The 19,075-nt window shown below is 35.5% G+C and overlaps 1 protein-coding gene across 2 annotated transcripts in view; it reads right to left on the reverse strand.

Annotated features, from left to right (window-relative positions):
• Positions 1-19,075, reverse strand: part of LOC111515458 (G-protein coupled receptor dmsr-1) — a 380,603-nt gene that overhangs the window by 76,182 nt on the left and 285,346 nt on the right. The window contains exon 1 of one of the 2 annotated variants that reach the window (XM_074180355.1): positions 6,198-7,376. The exons of the other annotated variant lie outside the window; for it this stretch is intronic. Coding sequence (XP_074036456.1) covers positions 6,198-7,152 — 955 coding nt within the window. The 5' untranslated portion in view covers positions 7,153-7,376. Of the gene's footprint in view, positions 1-6,197; positions 7,377-19,075 lie in introns of those variants that run through there. 2 annotated transcript variants of the gene reach the window in all.

Consider the following 19,075-nt stretch of genomic DNA (forward strand, 5'->3'; position numbering starts at 1 on the left):
ATTGAGGAAGCGGTGCTGCAAGAAATTGAGGAACATCCTGAGACGAGTACGAGGGAGAGAGCTAGAACTCTGGATATTTGTCATCAAATTGTTTGGCGTATTTTGGTTGATTTTTTGTTATACCCATACTATATTTCAAGAGTGCAGGCATTACTCCCCAGAGATTTTCCACAGCGTGTGAACTTCAGTCAGTGGTATCTACAAAGTATTGCACTAAATCCGCAGTTTGAGACACAAATTTGGTTCACAGACGAAGCAAATTTTTCTCGGAATGCCATTCAAAATTTCCATAACAATCATGTGTGGGCTGAAGAAAATCCCCATGCAATAACCGAAACCCATTTCCGACACCAATTTTCGATCAATGTATATGTGATCATCTAATAGGCCCATTTTTTCTACCAGAAAACCTTGATGGTCGTTCTTATTTACCTTTTTTCGAAGTAGACTTACCTGGGTTATTGGAAGATGTGCCACTTGCGTTAAGGAATCGAATATGGTACATGCACGATGGCGACCCTGCTCATTTCAGTGTAATTGTCTGGAACCATTTAAATACAGTTTATCCTAATCGTTGGATAGGTCGCGGAGGACCTCAGCAATGGCCAGCAAGATCCCCCGATCTCAACAGTTTAGATTTTTTATGGGGTCACCTTAAAACTCTTGTGTATAAAACTCCCGTTAATACTTTAGATTTAAGAGAGCGGATAGTTGCCTCGTGTGAAACTATACGAAATACGCTGGGAATATTTGAACGGGTGCGTAATTCCATGCGTAGAAGGGCGGAAGCATGCATACTAAGTGCAGGTGGCCACTTCCAACAATTTCTATAATCAGTTTTGGAATTATTACTAATTAACAAATTTGTGCTATTCGTTTAGACTCACTGTCACAAAATAAAATAAAACTCGTATTTGTGAAAAATTTATTTTTTTGCAGATTATGTTTTCAAATATTATTAGGGAATTGGTAATGCGTTATGAAGCAATTTTCAGATTCTCATTCATTTTAGAATTGATCTAATTTCTCAATTTGCTTTCTGTCAATTTTTATTTTTCAGAATGAAAATCATGCGTCGGACAAAGAAATACCAGGAGATCAAATTTTCTCAAAAATAAATGAGGATTTCAAAAATGATTTTATTTTGAAAAAAAAGCATTGGCGTAATACGTTTCCCCAAAAATATTCAATGCGAAACCCGTAGGGATGCCACTGTTTGAAAATATACAAATTTGTGTACATCAGAAAATGCGCCTTGAGGCATGGAACATATGTACCAAATATGCCAAAGATGTCTACAAAATTATCTCAGGTATTATTAAAAAACTGATTATTTTGGAAAACTTTGCCACCCTGTATCTCAAAAGTTAAGGCGTTCAAGACATACGTCCATAGAAAGTTTTTTCTTAAAATGAGTCTAAGAATTACCTCCTACCTTATGATATATATATATATATATATATATATATATATATATATATATATATATATATCATATTATTAATAGTATCAATTCAGTGTGAACCTTATCGAAATCATTAGGTAACGCTTCAACCGATATCAAATTATATTTTGGCGATAATGTCATAGAGTTTCACAGAACGGTGTCACGGACCGTTCTCTTTTGCAAACAAGCGAATTATAATGAGTTGGGTTGTTTTGCTGTGGTACTTGAAAATATTCAAAGAGGTTAAGTGGCCAGTATGCCATGTCAACTCAGTATGTATAATAATCGCTTGAAAACAGGTTGAATGACATTCATCTAAAATGAAAACATCTGAAAATTTACATGTATTTTTCTTCGTGTAGCGTTACTAGTATATCATCTTGTACATTTGATCACCAGTTATCAAAATATTAAATTATTTCAAAAGTTTCGTCCGTTTCAATTTCAACCTTGGAGATGAGCCTCGAAGTGGATGATTTATATTGATCTAAGTGGAAGATTTGATGACCCTGGTGGAGAACAATCCATCAAAAACAGTGCGTGGGATGGTGGAAGAACTATGCATCAGCTTTCAAACTCATTCAAGAAGTCAAAAAGCTCGAAAAGTGAGTCCCCTACGTTTCGAAGTTTGCTCGTCACTGTTTCTACGCAACCGAAATGATCAGATCGTCACGTGTGATGAAAAAAGGATCTTCTATGACAAGAAAAAACGTTCAGGATAGTGTTTGGACACCAAGGAGTCATCCGGGTACTTCACAAAGGCGAAACCTCACAAAAAAATCATAGTCATTGTATGGCTGGTGTGATTCAGTATAACTATTCGCAACCGGGCCCAAACAATCATAGCAGAGTCATATCGTGAGAAAATTGACGAAATACTCATACTGAAAATTGCGTCCGCCGCAACCAGAACTGGAGAGGTTCGACCCTGCTCCGTGACAACGCCCGTCCACATGTTCCACGAATCATCGTATGGAAATTGTCCCGAGCATTCAATATTCATGCTGACTGAAATATTACAGTCTGAAGTAGACCCAAAAAAACGAACAGAAATTCTGAAACCTCCTGATGCTTTTATTTCACCACATCATTGGAGCTAGTAGAATTCTAGCCTTTGGGTTATGGTCGAAATGATCTCGTATTACCATACGTTTCGTTTGCATACACGTATCATTTCGAAGTCCCAGCAACGATTAACAGTCGTTACTGAGACTTCAACGATAGCACACCACTGAAGATGACGCAGCAACAAACAAAACGTTCAGTTTATTCTCCTCGACCACAGCCTAACAATCTGAATTTTGTTCTCTTCAATTATCACTTCGGCCGTGAAAATATATGTTCTGAAAGATGCGTTGAACAGTTCTTAGGCTAACACAAATATGACGCTACAACTATTGAATCGATATGATGTTCAGTTAACCATAACCTTCGAAAGATACTTGAAAGAAATTCACAGCTGTTGGGCTATTATTTCGAGGGAATGAGTGAAGTTTTTTTTGTTGGTTTGAAGAGAATGGATGAAAAGAAATTTCGTGTGATGATACATATGCTTTTTGGGAAAAAATATTGTTGAAACCAAAGCTTGGCTTCAAGAAGGATACTCATACTTTGCACCAGGAAACTCAACCGTTGAGAAGTGGGATTACTAACTTTGAAGGATGTGAAAGGAGCATCGAGGACGATGAACGGAGTGGACGCCCCAAAGCTACTGGATGACCGCAAAGTGAAGTTGATCGGGATAGCTGAGGCCTTGAAGATATCAAAGGAACGTCTGTTCAAATTATATGCCGCAGAAGCTCATACTTGACCGAATTTATGCGTCGCTATGTCACAATGAATAAAACATGGCTCCATTATTTCACACCAGGATCAAAACAAAGATTGCAAAGACGCAGCAGCAAAGTAATGGTGTCAGTGTTGTGGAATTTCTACCTGTTCTCAGTGCTCAAAAAAATGCTCGCTGGAGAGAAATTTAGCTCCAATGAAGAAAAAATCGTCAAAACTGTAGCCTACTTTGAGGCTGAAGAAAAATCCTACTATAAAAATGGTATCGAGAAATTGTATGATCGCTATAATCTTTATATCGCCTTTGAATGCGACTTTATTGGATATATTGAAGAATAAAATTTTATCAAACAGCCCAGTGTTATGTTTTCTCACTTCCATTACTCCTTCACCCATTTCAATTTCTGTATTTTCCATATTGTTAGTGTATTCCACTGTATCATCTACGTTCTCATCTGAGTCCGAAATATACTCTGCTTCTTGGAACAGGATGGTTCCGAACCAGAAAACTGTACACACCTCAGCAACTTTTGATTTGTTATAAAGCTCAGGTCAAAACTTCTTCGAAGTATTGTTCTCTAAGCATACACTGTAGCTGCTGGATTCCATCAAGAAAAGAGACATCCAACTGATTGAAAGCACCAACATCACTTTCAACCTTAATAGCCTGGTAGGAGATTTGCCTCTCTTCTATATATATTTTCACGGGAAGTGTTCAAGTGACTTGGCACATTTGAATCCAACAAGAGCGGTACATATCAGAAAAACGGGACGGACTGTGACTGCTCATCGTTTTGAGGTTCAACTCAGTACACCTCTAACTCCACTCTTCAAGAACTCTTTCATTTGGAGGACTGCGTTTGTGTGGAAAAAACTTCCTGAGAATCGCCTCTTTCGCACAGGCACCGCTCTTAAAGCCCCTCGAGGAGTTTTTCGTAGTGCTTGCGTTTTGTGGAATAACAATTTATGACTTTTGCATTATGATGATCTACCTCCTCACTCATCATTACTTATTCGGAATTTTCACCAAAACCAATACCAAAAACAAACACTAATAAATACTGTGTAACATAACTTGCTCATTGACGAAGGTGACTTTGTTTCTGCAAAAAATCTTGAGGGTTTCCCACGAAAGGTAACTGAATTTTGTACCAAGGAATTTCGAGTTCAACATAATATATGGGTATTTTTCATTTCTGGAAATTAAAGAATTCCAAACCCAACATAAATTCTAAATGATTTTCGATCTTTCCGGATGGAAAAAGAAGATTCATAATGGTTGCAAAGTATGTGAAAGCCAAATGGAATAAATTCATTATCTCGATAACTGTACATATTTAAAAAAAATCCCTAAACACGTCGAATGTAAATTATAATTTGCCACCCCTACCTTTAACTCCTTTCGAGAGACAGGTACAACCCTCAATTTTTAAAATGAGAAGTATAGGTTTGTGATATATCATTTGAAAGGTCTCCTCATTTTCTATTCAGAAATGAGATTAAATAAATTAAAATCATGAGGTTGCATGAGGTTGCAATAAAATACACTCAAAAACTAAAATGTAATACAAAACATGATGAGAATCTATGAAGTAGGTGTTCAAAATGTTCACCGCAAACGTCTCGGCAACATCCTAATTTCAAATAAAACTGTCTTCTAACATTATTTAACATATCAGCCGTAACCGACCTAATCATGACATCATTTTGAAAAAGTGCCAAATAATTATCGCCATTCAAGTTGACCTCAATGAAAAAGGGACTAATTATATGGTTTGGTACAGTTCCTGTCCAAAAAATAACTTTTGAGGGTATTGCTTATGTTCTTCTCTCATCCAGTGAGGATTTTCTGTTGACCGGTAGCGGCAATTTTTCCGATTAGCATGACCTTTGAAAAACAAAGTACACTCATCAGAACATAACGTCTTCTAATTGGATGATATTGTTGTCCAACATGTCGTTCATTTGCTCAAAAAAAAAAAGTTTTTTTATCGAAATTGTCTTCCATGTGCTCCTGAGTAGGTATCATTTTATAGGGATGCATTTTATTTTCTTTTAGTATGGGTTTTTTTTAAATGGGTTTTCCTCAAACTCAACCATCACATATAATTTGAGTTCATCACTCATTGCATTAGCAGCTACTTTTTCATCTGCCCACATGACCAAGCTCGCGAAACTACTTCTCTATTTTGCTTATTGTTCTTTGAGATATGGGCGTAAATTAGGAAATCAACCATGAAATAGGTGAGCTGCTTCCTGTTGTGTTCGGGTTTTATCTCCATAACCAATCATTATTTGTGAAACTGTTATTTTATGCATTTCCGTTAATCTAACCATTTGTCAGGCTTGAGATTAACGAATTTTGAACTTGAATTAAAATACTGACACTAATGTTTCAACACAGAAAATAAGTTGACAAGGCGTTTTAAACTAACGTTGCCATGGAAATTATGTACCGGTTTTTTATACGATACCATTTGGAAAGAACATTGCTATGGTTTTTGCTTACTTTCTCATTATCAATACCTCAACATGAAATAAGTTTCGAGTATATTGCAATAAGTTTTGAGTGTATTTTATCGAATTTCAGTATGCACAAGATTTTAATTTATTTTATCTTAATTGCTGTAATAAACTTTTGAAAGCTATAACATTTTTGAAAAGAGAATGGAAACGATATATCACAATATACTTCTCGTTTAAAAAATTGGGGGTTGTACCTATCATTCGACGGGGGTTGAACGTTGGGGTATAATTTTTCCGTTGAAATATGTCAAATTATAATTTAAATTTGAAGTGTTTCTGGATTTTGTTATAATATGTAACGTAACCGAAATAATTAATTTATTCCATTTGGCTTTTACACACTGTATATTTACACAAAATAATGAGCAAATAAAATTCGCCACCTTGTTTACTTGAATTGTCAATGGCAATTCTCCTAATTAAATTCGTGACTCACCAAGTGGTTCGTAACACTGTTTTTGAAACTTGTCTCCAATAATTGCACCGAAGAAACCCAGTATAGCTTGCGGAAACTCTGTTAGGAGAAACAACAAAAGAACTGCCACCAGCATGCCAGATGTTCTATCCGCTTGTTTGTCTTTTTTCCTGGCATTCATCATAGGTTTCGAATCTTTCAGTTCAGTCAAAGGAAGATTTTGATTGAGCAGCTTATTTTTCCTTTTCTTGGTCTCCAAAAGGACCAGAACAAGTTTTTGGGACAAGTACGTGAGAAGCACGCAGGGCACTAATTTGATGACCACAGCGTATATCCAAAAACTCCAAGTCAGATAGGTGTCGTTGATGTATGTGGTCACATAAATTGTTTTGTAAAAAACCTCCGAACTATTCATAAACACCAGTCCGGTATCGTTATCAATTATTTTATCGTTAATGTCACAAGTTTGATTATGCGATGCAATATGGAGCGATATGAACAGCGGAAAGCAGATCAAAGGGCACGCCAAGTATGTTAAAACAATTACGGTAATTGTTTTTCTGGTATCGCACCAGTACCGGCTGTTGTGTGGACTTGTGATAGCGAGATATCTCCAAATTGCCAAAATTACAGTCAAACAACAGGAAATAAAATGAAACATCTGGCTGAAGAGCGCGTGGAACTTCATAAAGACCGCGCCGTTGTAGGAGAAGTGTTGAATGTAGTCCCTCTGCTCCAAGTTGTGGTATCTATGAAAAGAGAACGGTATATATTCCAACATGACTAGCAAATCCGCGACCGCGAGTCCCGTAAGGATGAAGTTTGTTGGCCATCGCATTTCCTTCGTCGTTAATACACAAATGTTCAAAATATTAGCCACCGAACCGAAAACACAAACTATCACACTCAGAGGACCATGTACTTCCCGATAGTTCTTCTCGACGGTTAGCAAGTTGCAAAACTTCGTTTCATTCATTTTAACTTATTCTTCTTTCACTTTTCACCGCTTTCACCAGAGTTTGGACTTGTTGCAAAAGTTTCCCAACACATCGCGGAATTTCGCGCTCAAAAGAGGAATCGAACTAGCTGTATCCATTGCGTGAGGTTGAGGAGCGTGTGATTCGGAGAATCTTTGAAATTTCCACGTCGCGACGCTCGGTTCAACCGCACGCATGCGTTCCGCCGGAAACTGCGATAGGTAACTGTTCTCTCGAGTAGCACTCTGTTATTTTTTTTAATTGAACGCAATTAATGTATTCCGTAAGTCAAACGTTCCGCCACAGGTGTGGAATTGATACTCGTAGGTGATATTTGCAGCCTACCTTAATTATTTTTGGCATTGGTGGATGATTTTTTATGGTTGCGGCAGCACTACTCGTTTGTCTTTAAAATAACCTGGATGAATGATCCTGACATATGATAATTTCATTAGTTCGGACTTCCATTGTCTGATATTATACAGGGTGATTCACAAGTACTTTGACAAACTTCAGGAGGTGATTCCTCACAATATTCTAATATCAATTGTCTAAATAAATAAATGTCGGGAAACGCTTCGTTTCCGAGATACAGGATGTTGAAGTTTTAGTTTTATTTTCGTTTTTTTCAAATGACTTTTGACATACTGAACTTAATTAAACGAAACTTGGTAATAGGAGGTTTTTAAGGTGTCAAATTCGAACCTGATGTTCTTATTGCTCTTACTCGTAGGGGGCGCCACCTACACGTCTTTTTCTTTTTTGAAGATCCATAACTTTTTTGGGCGTACTTCTAGCACATCTTCAGTAAAAAAATCGATTCCTCTATCATATCTACGTTAATAAGCTACCCTTGTTACTAGTCGCTGTAAGCAACCGTTTTCTAAATATTTGTACTTGAAAATTTCAAGTCGATTATTTGATAATCGATGCATGTTGAAGTTATTACGAATATTTTGCATTTTTCACAAGAATGCTTTGGAAATAAATTTGACGTTTGTGAGTAGTTTTGGTAATTACATATTTTGTGACAGTTAGACGTTTTGTTGAAGTTTCCGTAAGTAGAAGTAGAAAACACTTATTTTGAAAAAATGGATAATTTAAACAATAATGCTCATTTAGCCGATATGCATTTCGTTTATGGCCTTGCGGATGGCAATGCGCGCGAAGCAAGACGTATTTACCAGGAGCGATTTCCTAATCGAGTACTGCCTTCAGCTCCAACATTTGCTAGTCTCCACCGTCGTTTGACAGAAACAGGTAGCTTTAAGAGGGCAGCTGATATTATTGGAAGACCACGAGCAGTCCGAACCCCAGAATTGGAAGAAGCTGTTTTGAACGCTCTCGAGGAGAATCCAGAAACAAGCATAAGAGTAATTGCTGAAGCTGTCAATTCTACTCAGTCCACAGTTTGGAAAATTATTCACAATCAACAGTTTCATCCATACCTTATTCAAAGGGTACAAGCTCTTTTGCCACGAGACTTTCCCCAACGCATTACTATGTGTCAATGGTTTTCGAGAAAATTGGCTGGAAATCCTCAATATTCAAGATATGTACTCTTCACGGACGAGGCAAACTTCTCTCGAAATGCTATCACAAACTTTCATAACAACCATGTTTGGGCTCTCGAAAATCCGCACGCAGTTAGTGAAAGGTATTATCAGTATCAATTTTCTGTGAATGTATGGGCGGCAATAATTGATAATTACTTGATAGGTCCTTTCTTTCTTCCGCTCCGACTGAATGGCGCTACTTACAGACACTTTTCAGAAAATGAATTGCCAGGACTACTTCAGAATGTACCATTAGAAATTCTTATCCGCATGGATCGGTAGGGGTGCAGAAGAACCTGACCAGGCATGGGCACCAAAGTCTCCAGATCTAAACCCGATAGATTTTCATTTTTGGAGACATTTGAAGTCACTAGTTTATAAGACTCCAGTAGTGAACGAGGAAGATCTAAGAAACCGAATAGTAGACGCCTGTGAAACAATAAGTAACACACCAATAATTTTTGAGCGGGTACGAGATTCAATGACTAGACGACTGACTGCCTGTATCTTCGCTGAAGGTGGACACTTCCAACAATTTATTTGAATACAATTCAGTTTCGTTTATTTTAGTTTATTCTACATATTCAAAATATCCTGAAATGAAATGTTGACATTTCTTGCAAATTTTATTAAAACAAATACTGATTATGCACCCTTGATACAAAAATAACTATTTCGCTTAAGGATGTCATAAAAGAACGTACCCAACAGTAATGACCTCTTCAAACGAGTAAAACGTCAAATTCATTTCCAAAGCATTCTTGTGAAAAATACAAAATATTCGTAATAACTTCAACAGGCATCGATTATCAAATAATCGACTTGAAGTTGAAGTCCAAATATTTAGAAAACGGTTGCTTACAGCGACTAGTAACAAGGGTAGCTTATTCACGTAGATATGATAGAGGAATCGATTTTTTTACTGAAAAATGTGCTAGAAGTACGCCCAAAAAAGTTATAAATCTTTAAAAAAGAAAAAGACGTGTAGGTGGCGCCCCCTACGAGTAAGAGCAATAAGAACATCAGGTTCGAATTCGACACCTCAAAAACCTCCTATTACCAAGTTTCGTTTAATTAAGTTCAGTATTTCAAAAGTTATTTGAAAAAAACGAAAATAAAAATGAAACTTCAACATCCTGTATCTTGGAAACGAAGCGTTTTCGGACATTTATTTATTTGGACAATTCATATTAGAATATTGTGAGGAATCAACTCATGAAGTTTGTCAGAGTACTTTTGAATCACCCTGTATAAATTGATTTGAAATCCCTGAAACAATCCGTAAAAAATTAAACAGATTAGCTGAAAAGAAAATTATATCAGGCAAAAAAACTGAAATTACATTGAAATAAAATACAATCAATAACAAAAAATAAATAAAAAACCGAACCATCAACACGGAATGAAAATTAAAGAAAAAATTAAAAATATATTAACAAGTTAATTCACGACGTTTCGATTGTTAGTATCCACAATCGTCTTCGGGTGATAACTGGACTTATTCACCGACAGCCATCTTCAGTTCAATCAGGTTGGAGCCTAGCTTCCTTACCTTTGCTGCTGATTTTATCAAAAAAACTAATGGGTTCATGACTAAGAGGTGGAGGCGGTATGAAAATCCTCAGACATCAGTACTGCCCTTCACGGTGTACCCCTACCTGGCTGGGGTGAGATGGATGAGGAAATTGATCAATCCGTTAACAGTGGACATGAGAGCCTCATTCTATAGAGTGTTGGGTCTTTCTACATCGGTAGGGGTCGTCTACAGCAGGGGTCTCCAAACTACGGCTCGCGGGCCAAATCCGGCCCACCAGTGTCATCAATCTGGCCCGCGACAGCCAATGATTACCTAATTGTTGTTACTATTGCTGTGATAAGTTGAAAAAGAAAACACAGAATGATAATTACTCGGTTTTATTTACTTGCAAGGTAAAACTTAACGACAGAAATGATGACAAAGAAAACTTAACTCAATTATCTAAGTTTGAGCATAATAATAACTAACAAATAATTGAAATGAATCACAGTAAAACAAAAGCACTAATGAGATTTATGTAATTGTGATTTTCCACCGACAATACTTTGTAGTTGTGGATCAATTTTACTTGTACCAATTATCAAAAGAGATTTAAGATGCGCATCGGTTAATTGAGATCTGTAAATATTCTTTGTGAACTTCATCTTGAAAAACGTTTTCTCACACAAGTAAGTAGTACCAAAACCAGAAAACAACCCACGAGCAAATTTATGCAAATTATCAAATTGTTCCAGTGGAAGACTCTTATAAAATTCCAATAAAGATGAATTTTGATATTTGTTCTTGAGCACATCACTGCACCGTAAATCGATAATTTCCATTTGGACTTCCAGAGCCAGGGTTTCAATGTCAGAATCAAAAGGATTTTGAAAAAGCTTAATTTCATTCGCAATGACATCAAAATCTGAAAAACGAGTATCAAAATTTATCTTCAAAGCACTCAAAGTTTCGATTGCAAAATTTACGGGAAATTCAGTCTCTGTAGTGTGGCTGAATATTTCACATGTTTCAAAATGTGTGGAACATTTTTTACGTAATTGCGATTGAAATAGTATTATTTTCTGCCTGAAGGATTTGATATTGGTGTATATATCAGGGGGAAGCTGAGTCAACACATCCGTTGACTCATCCAATGCTAGAGTAAACCACTCATGATGTCCATTTTTGTCAGACAGTTGGGATGATATATTTTCTACGGTCTTGCACCCTCCGAGCCACGATGTTTGCTGACAAACTGACACTTTTAAATAAATTTACCTTTTCGGGGCATATTTTTTCGGCTACTGCAATCAAGCATTCTTCTATCCTTTCTTCATCGGTGAATGGTTTGCCACGTTTTCCGATTTCAAGAGCCACACGAAAGCTGGCGCGAGTTGTAGACTCTTGTTCAGTATTCGCTTTGGTGAACAAAGATTGCTGCGATTTGAGTCCGCGTTTCAAAGCTTCAAATTTTTCCTTCCGCAAACTTCCTGTATACTTGGAGTAACTTTGAAGATGTTTCGATTCATAGTGTCGTTTAATGTTATAGTCTTTGAAAACAGCTATGGTTCCATTACAAATTAAACATAGCGCCTCATTACTGGACTCAATCACAAAATACTGAAAGTTCCATTTTTTTAGAAACGTTCTGCATTCTCTGTCGAATGTTCGCTTCTTTTCTAGATATTGTTTTGTAATTAGTTTCGAATATATGTGAGTGAATGTCATCATTCTATTTGTCATGGTTGTGTTTATTTATATGGAACCAACAAATAATGGGGCTAAGCAGCAAATGAAAGAGTACTCTTTAAAGTTTGTTCAAGCTTTCGGAAATTTAATAAATGTTTCCATCATCAGGGATGCTACAATTTGAGGGTGTAAGTAATATTAATATATAATTATGAATGGATGTTTCATACGATGGTTATGTAAAATATTGGACAAAACATGATGGATGAACATTGATACAATACATTTATAAAACTGGTTAAAGGATGTCTAATATTGGATAAAATATTTGTGAAAAACGTTACAGTTTAAAATTATTTTGAAGGAAGAATAATGTCACATGTCGAAATTTCACAAAACAATAATTTGGAAGGATTGACAGATAGTTGACATGACATATGTCAGTGGTTCTAGTGATAAAAGCTGTTACCAACTTTGACTTGTAAATAATTATTTTTGGAAATTTCTACTTCAATATTAAAATAGCCACCAAAGCAGTTCTCACGATTAGAACTTTACACACCAGAGTTAAAGATAAACCCCTCATTACTTCTCGAATAAATGTAATATATAGTATTCCATGTCAATCGTGCAACAAAATCTATGTTGGTCAAACGTCAAGAACTTTAAGTTCCAGAATAACTTCTTACAAAAGCGATTGTAGACACCATCCTGAAAGATGTGCTCTAGCTGAACATGTCAATAAGTTTGACCACCATATGAATTTTGATGCCACTAAGGTCTTAGCTGATGAAACACATTTAACAAAAAGGTCCTTTCTTGAAATGGCCTTCATTGCTGAAAATAAAAATTGCATCAACAAAAAAAACAGATATTAATCATCTTAGTGAGATATATTCCTATCTTTTGACGTTAGATAAAAATCCATATAACAATGTTTCAATGAATTCACCCAATCTAGCATTAATAGAATAATGTACTTTATACTTTAATCCAAATGTTATTATCCTACATTCACTTTAAAAAAAGCTGCATAGGTAGAAATTTCCAAAAATAATTCTTTACAAGTCAAAGTTGGTAACAGCTTTTATCACTAGAACCACTGACATATGTCATGTCAGTTTTATAAATGTATTGTATCAATGTTCATCCATCATGTTGTGTCCAATATTTTACATAACCATCGTATGAAACATCCTCAAAAAGTTGAAAGTCTAACCATTCATAATTATATATTAATATTACTTACACCCTCAAATTGTAGCATTCCCGATGATGGAAACAATTTATTAAATTTCCGAAAGCTTGGACAAACTTTAAAGAGTACTCTTTCATCTGCTGCTTAGCCCCATTATTTGTTGGTTCCATTCCTAACAAGTCAGCAACGATTACCTTCTCCTCCTCTATATATATATATATATATATATATATATATATATATATATATATATATATATATATATATATATATATATATATATATATATATAATTAGTCATCTTTACATTTTATATTTTCATATTTTTTGTCTCTCATATGTATTGAACACAGTGGATATCCACTTCATTTTTATCTACTCACTTTGTCAATAAAAATAATTATTCTTGGACAATAAAGTACAGTTTGATTGATTGATTGATATTATTTTTAATCAACTTTCCCAACGTATTACTTGTTCTATATGCAATTTTAATATCTCGTTTCCTCAAAAATGAAGCCACTTTTTCCGTTGGTTGTCCAAAATACGTTAAAGCTCATAATGTTGATTATCTACCTTATCAATAGGAAAAACGTCTCGAATCGCTTTTGCGTAGACTGTCTTGGCAAATATTTTGTTGATTAATTTGTCTTTGAACCCATTGTAAACCGCAATTTGCTTGATGATATTAAGTTCTATATTGAAATCATCTATTGAAAGAGGAACATTGACTAATCTGTGATTCATGCTATTATAAGCTGCTACATTGTGTTGATGAGGATGGGTAGAATCGTATTGTATAGTAATATCCGTATAGGATGGTTTGTGATAAATTCTACTAATTGTTAAGTCCAAGAAATTTTTTGAGTTGTCGCTTCTATTTCAATAGTAAATTTAATATTGTCATGAATTTTGTTAATATTTCTATGAAAAGTATCTAATTGCCTCTTTGTACATATATGTGAAAGATACAAGAAATTCCTAATCAAAGGATGTTTGAAGATCGACTTCTCTAGATTATCCATGAAAATTTCTGCAAGTGGAGGGCTTAATGGATTTTCCATAATTGAACCTTTTGAGGAGGAATAAATAGTGTTGTTGAATTGAAAATGATTTTGTTTGTGACATAACGACAGAAGGTCAATTATTTTCCATTTTATGACTGGGTTTACTCTATTTTCATCTAATTCTATTACTAAAGTAATAGTATCATCAGGAGGTATGCTAGGAAATAGATTCTGTACATCAAAGGATAGTAGTTTTGCGTTATCTGGTAGAGGTATGTTCTCTATTTTATTGATTAAGTCATGAATTCCGTAGACTAAATTTTGGTTGGAAGTGACAATGGTTCAAGATGATATTAATTAGCCTATCTGATAATTTCACTGACGGTGCAGTGACAAAGAAAACTACTGGTCTAATTGGATAATTCTGTTTATGCAGTTTCATGAGTGAATATAATTTAGGTCAGTAGGCCCCCGTATTGACAGTCAACTTCATCGGCCAAGGTTCTGAATAATCTTCTTTGTAACGCTTGAGCTCTAATCTTGTTCACAATTTTTACCACCAGTTTCATAACGTTGTTTAGTTTCAGGAAATTTCTACATAATGCTTGCTGATGGATAATGCAATGGTAACAGAGAAATTGCGGAAAAGTTTCATCTTTACGACATAACGCCACCAAACCCTTATCACAACCCACCATAGCTGGAGCGCCATCGGTTGTCAAGCCTACAATTTTCGATATTGGAATTTTCTCGAAAGAAATAATATTTTTTAAATGAGAAAACAACTCATGTCCAGTAGTGTGTCCTTTCAGTGGAATGAACTTCAAAAGATCTTCTTTAATCGTAAAATCACAAAAAACCATCCTGACGAACATGGCCATCTGGGCAGTGTCAACGACATCTGTTGATTCATCCAGTTGAAGTGAAAAATAAATACAGTTATCTAAGTCAGTTCTTAACTGTAAAAAAATATCATTACTCATTACTTCTACACGTCTCATCACTGTATTAGTAGGAAGTTGCATAGATTTCACAGCTGAAACTATCCCGTCTTCATTTCTAAAGTTGGCAAATAATGAATCAGCAGCTTCTAAAAACGCCTGTTTTATCATTTTCCCGTCTTCATAAGGTTTCTTTTTTTGTGCAATTATCTGGGACACACGGTACGATGCTTCAGTTGCAGCCTTATTTCAGTTTCTCCTTTCTGGCGGCAGAATGTAGTAGGAATGATTTTTCAAAATTAGAATGTACAGTTTTATGATGTCTCTCAATATTTCCTCTTTTAGCAACAGAGACCGAAGTATTTCATAACAAACACACATTTTCATCTTTAACTTCTGTAAAAAAGTATTGTTTTTCCCATTCCGAATGGAAGTGGTATGCCTTTACCTTCTTACAACTGCTTGCTATAATATTATTTTTGTTGTTCTCTACTAACCCAACCGCTGGACGTTGGTTAAGCGTTCAGTTTTAAACTAAGCGCAATGTCGCCGCGCCGTGCGTATTTATCCCGTTCAGAGCAATCCATATCGTTCTCGAACACTAACGCGCTGGTCGGTTCTAGCCGATTCTAGCTTGATGGCGTCAGAGGCAGATCGCTCACCGCAACGTTGCTGCTGTTTATGTTTAATATTATGACAATTAGATTTGTTTGTGGAATTTTCGAAAGCTTCTCTGATTTTTGCAGTTTGTATTTTTTAAATTAAAATCGTTGTGAGAGCTACCAGAATTGCATCCGCGAGCTACCGGTGGCTCGCGATCGACAGGTTGGCGACCACTGATTTAGGCATTTGGGGGTTCATCAATGTCAATTTGAACTTTTCCCTTTCAGTGAAAAGTATGGTTGAATTTTTCAAAAAATATTTCACTTGTCTTTGGAAAGAATTAGTTGGGTCATGTTTCAGCATTTCAAAATTTCCTAAAATCAAGAAACCAAGGGTTTTGTTGATATAGTCGATTCGATCAATAATGCTATTAATGCTATTCAATGCCCCTCCTAATGCCATTTCTGTTTCGATCCCCAAAATTCCAAAGTTCCAAAGTGCTATTTTCATTTCAAATATTATATTTGGAACCTTTCTCTATCAACACATTTGTGTGTATTTTATTCCATTGTAATTTCAGGTTTTTTGCTTGATATAAGTGTTTCACAGATTCTTTCAGGGATTTCAAATCAATTTATATCTAATCAGACAATGGAAGTCCGAACTGATGAAATACACCACGAAACATTGTCAACCACCTCCAATCAAATATTATTCGTTTACCAAACACTACAGAATATTACCGGTATTGTATGAATTTTGAAAATGAGCTGACCAAAGTGACTAGCTTCACAGTTTGTTTCAAATATTTTGTCTGTTTTGATGTCATCTGTTTTTGTAGCTCCATATCTAAATGAATATTCATTCAAGTGTGTCGTGATATATATTGATCGATAGAAAATTTTGCACTCTACAGAGTAATTAAAATTCGACTCCCACCATTGGGATCTCCTAAACTACAGGAGATACGTCGAAGCTTAAACTGATACAAAGTTGCGTTGTTTGTGCTCAACAAAATACCGTTTTGAAACTTGGAAAATTTCGAATATCTCCAGAAATATCCAGAAATACTCGGAAATACCGTTATTTGACAACATAGTTCAAAACCAAATACACATTTTCATTGATACTTTTTTTCTCAGCTACACGTTTTCATGTTCAGGTTTACTATCCGACGTTTCGTCTTCTGGTAATCATCATCAACTTTTTTGTATTATGGGCGCCATATTGTTTTTTAAAACAAAAAAATAGTGCTTTTCATCTGTCACGGTTTAATGTTACCTTTCTAGATATTAAGAATTTTAGACTAAAAAGGAAGAGAAGAAGGAGAAAATAAATAGAGGAATCAGATTGTCAACAAATCTATATTATATGTGGTCATGCCCTTACAGATAATCATTATTGATAAATGTTTTTTTTTATTTCAATTTTTCTCAAACTTTCCTACTCTCACTATCTCTGGCAGTAGACTTGGTCTCTTCAGTCACTTGGATTATTAGAAATGTAGCAGTTATTACAAAATAAATAAATTTTCAAAACATAACCTATACTTGTCGTCCATTCAAATTGATTTATGTCTGTATTGAAATTATTCTCTGTGATTGAAATTTCGTCCACATTTGGTACCATTGATTTGGGAAATAGGTAACTAGAACTTGCACAGATGTGAAGGAAAAAAAAACTGGAAAAAAAATTGAAGTCCTCCATTTCGATGGTGATATACAGTTTACGCATTTTGCGGATTTATTCTGGAAATCTCGTTCAAAACCACCAGATATCGATAATTTGGGTGATCTTAACCACCTCCACTCATTTGTGGATATATTTTCTGGAGTACTGAACATTCCAACCTTCTTTGACGTAAGTTCTACGTAATCACTTTCAAGGCCACATAACGTCTAGGATACGTTACCTTCCTCATTTGAACATTCACTACAATAGACTGTCATTAGTACTGAATGTATTTATTGTTTTCAGGCCTGTTTCCTTCTTTTATTATCCTTGATTTGTTCTGCTTTATTATCCTTGATTTGTTCTGCTTTATATATCAAGAAGTAGAGTAGTGGAGTATAGTGCTGAACCTGGCTTCTCATTCCTTCCTGCTTGGAAATAGGGATTTGGAAGCTGTCATGAGGCTTCACTGGTTGAGGGATTTGCTTCTGCTTTAATTGACCCAATGCACGAGTGATATTTAAAGACCCCAACTCTTAGGATACTCTCATGAAGTGGATCAGGACTTAATAATAATAATAATAATAATACGTCTTTATTCACCATAAAAATACAAATGGAATAGACAAAAATAAAACAGAATACAGGAACAATAACAAAAACAAAAAAAAACTTCCAGTATATGGTGAATAGGCGGAGTATCAGCCAAGGCTGTTTTTCAACTCAACCTGAGAGAAACTATAGATAAATAATATGAACACAAGTCGAGTTAACAATATCAAAAAATTTTAGTTATTGCTTTACTTTAGAAAATTCATTTTAGAAATGCCAAGGTCGGGAACGGGCAAGAGGCTAATGAGATAAATAAGTCTTCAGTCTTTTTTTAAAGTTAACGATGGTGTATAATCGAAATTCGCAGGGTAGTTGATTGTAATATTTGGGTGCATTATACGAGAAGCAGCGGGTGAAGATGGAAGATTTGTGTTTGGGGATGACTAGAACTGAACTGTTCCTTGTAGTAAAGCTGTTAATCGTAGAGAATGTTTTAAGCTTCTCCAGTAAGTAATCAGGTTGTCGAGTTATCGTCTGAGAACGTAATAAGAAGATTGGTTCAGATAGCTGACATGTTTAGTAAAGCGGAGATCCAGATCAAACCACAATCCTAAATTTTTTATCTCGTCCACGGAGGGAAGTATATCGTTTTCGATGCGAACTTGAAAGGTAGAGTTGGTGAGCTCTCTGTTCTTCTTAGCTCTGAACATCATTATTGCGGATTTGTCTGAATTGAGCTTGAGCTTATGGGCAGTAGAAATGTCAAAGATGGCTTGGAGATCGTTAATAATATGCAACAAAGCAGATGTAGACTCGCCTGGCGAAAAAGAGAAATATAACTGCGTGTCTTCTGCATGGTGATGTATATTGCATTTTTTCACGGACAGATAAAAGTCACAAATATACAAGCTAAAAAGCAAGGGCCCAAGGACAGATCCTTGTGGCACTCCCTTCAATACCGGCAGAGCATCTGAAATAACTTCATCCACAACAACTTTTTGAGTACGATTCTTCAGATAGTTTTCTAAAGAAACCGAAGTAGACAAGTTTGTCACACAATATCACATGATCTAGAGTGTCAAATGCCTTGCTGTAATCTGGAAGTATTGAACAGGTCAAATTTTGTTCATCTGCTGCTTGAAAAATATCGTCAGTAATTGACAGAAGAGCCGTGGCGGTACTATGCTGA

This window comes from Leptinotarsa decemlineata, unplaced genomic scaffold, assembly GCF_025532065.1.
Source record: "Leptinotarsa decemlineata unplaced genomic scaffold, Ldec_3_MD MMD2_tig00026294_RagTag_RagTag, whole genome shotgun sequence".
NCBI lineage: Eukaryota > Metazoa > Arthropoda > Insecta > Coleoptera > Chrysomelidae > Leptinotarsa > Leptinotarsa decemlineata.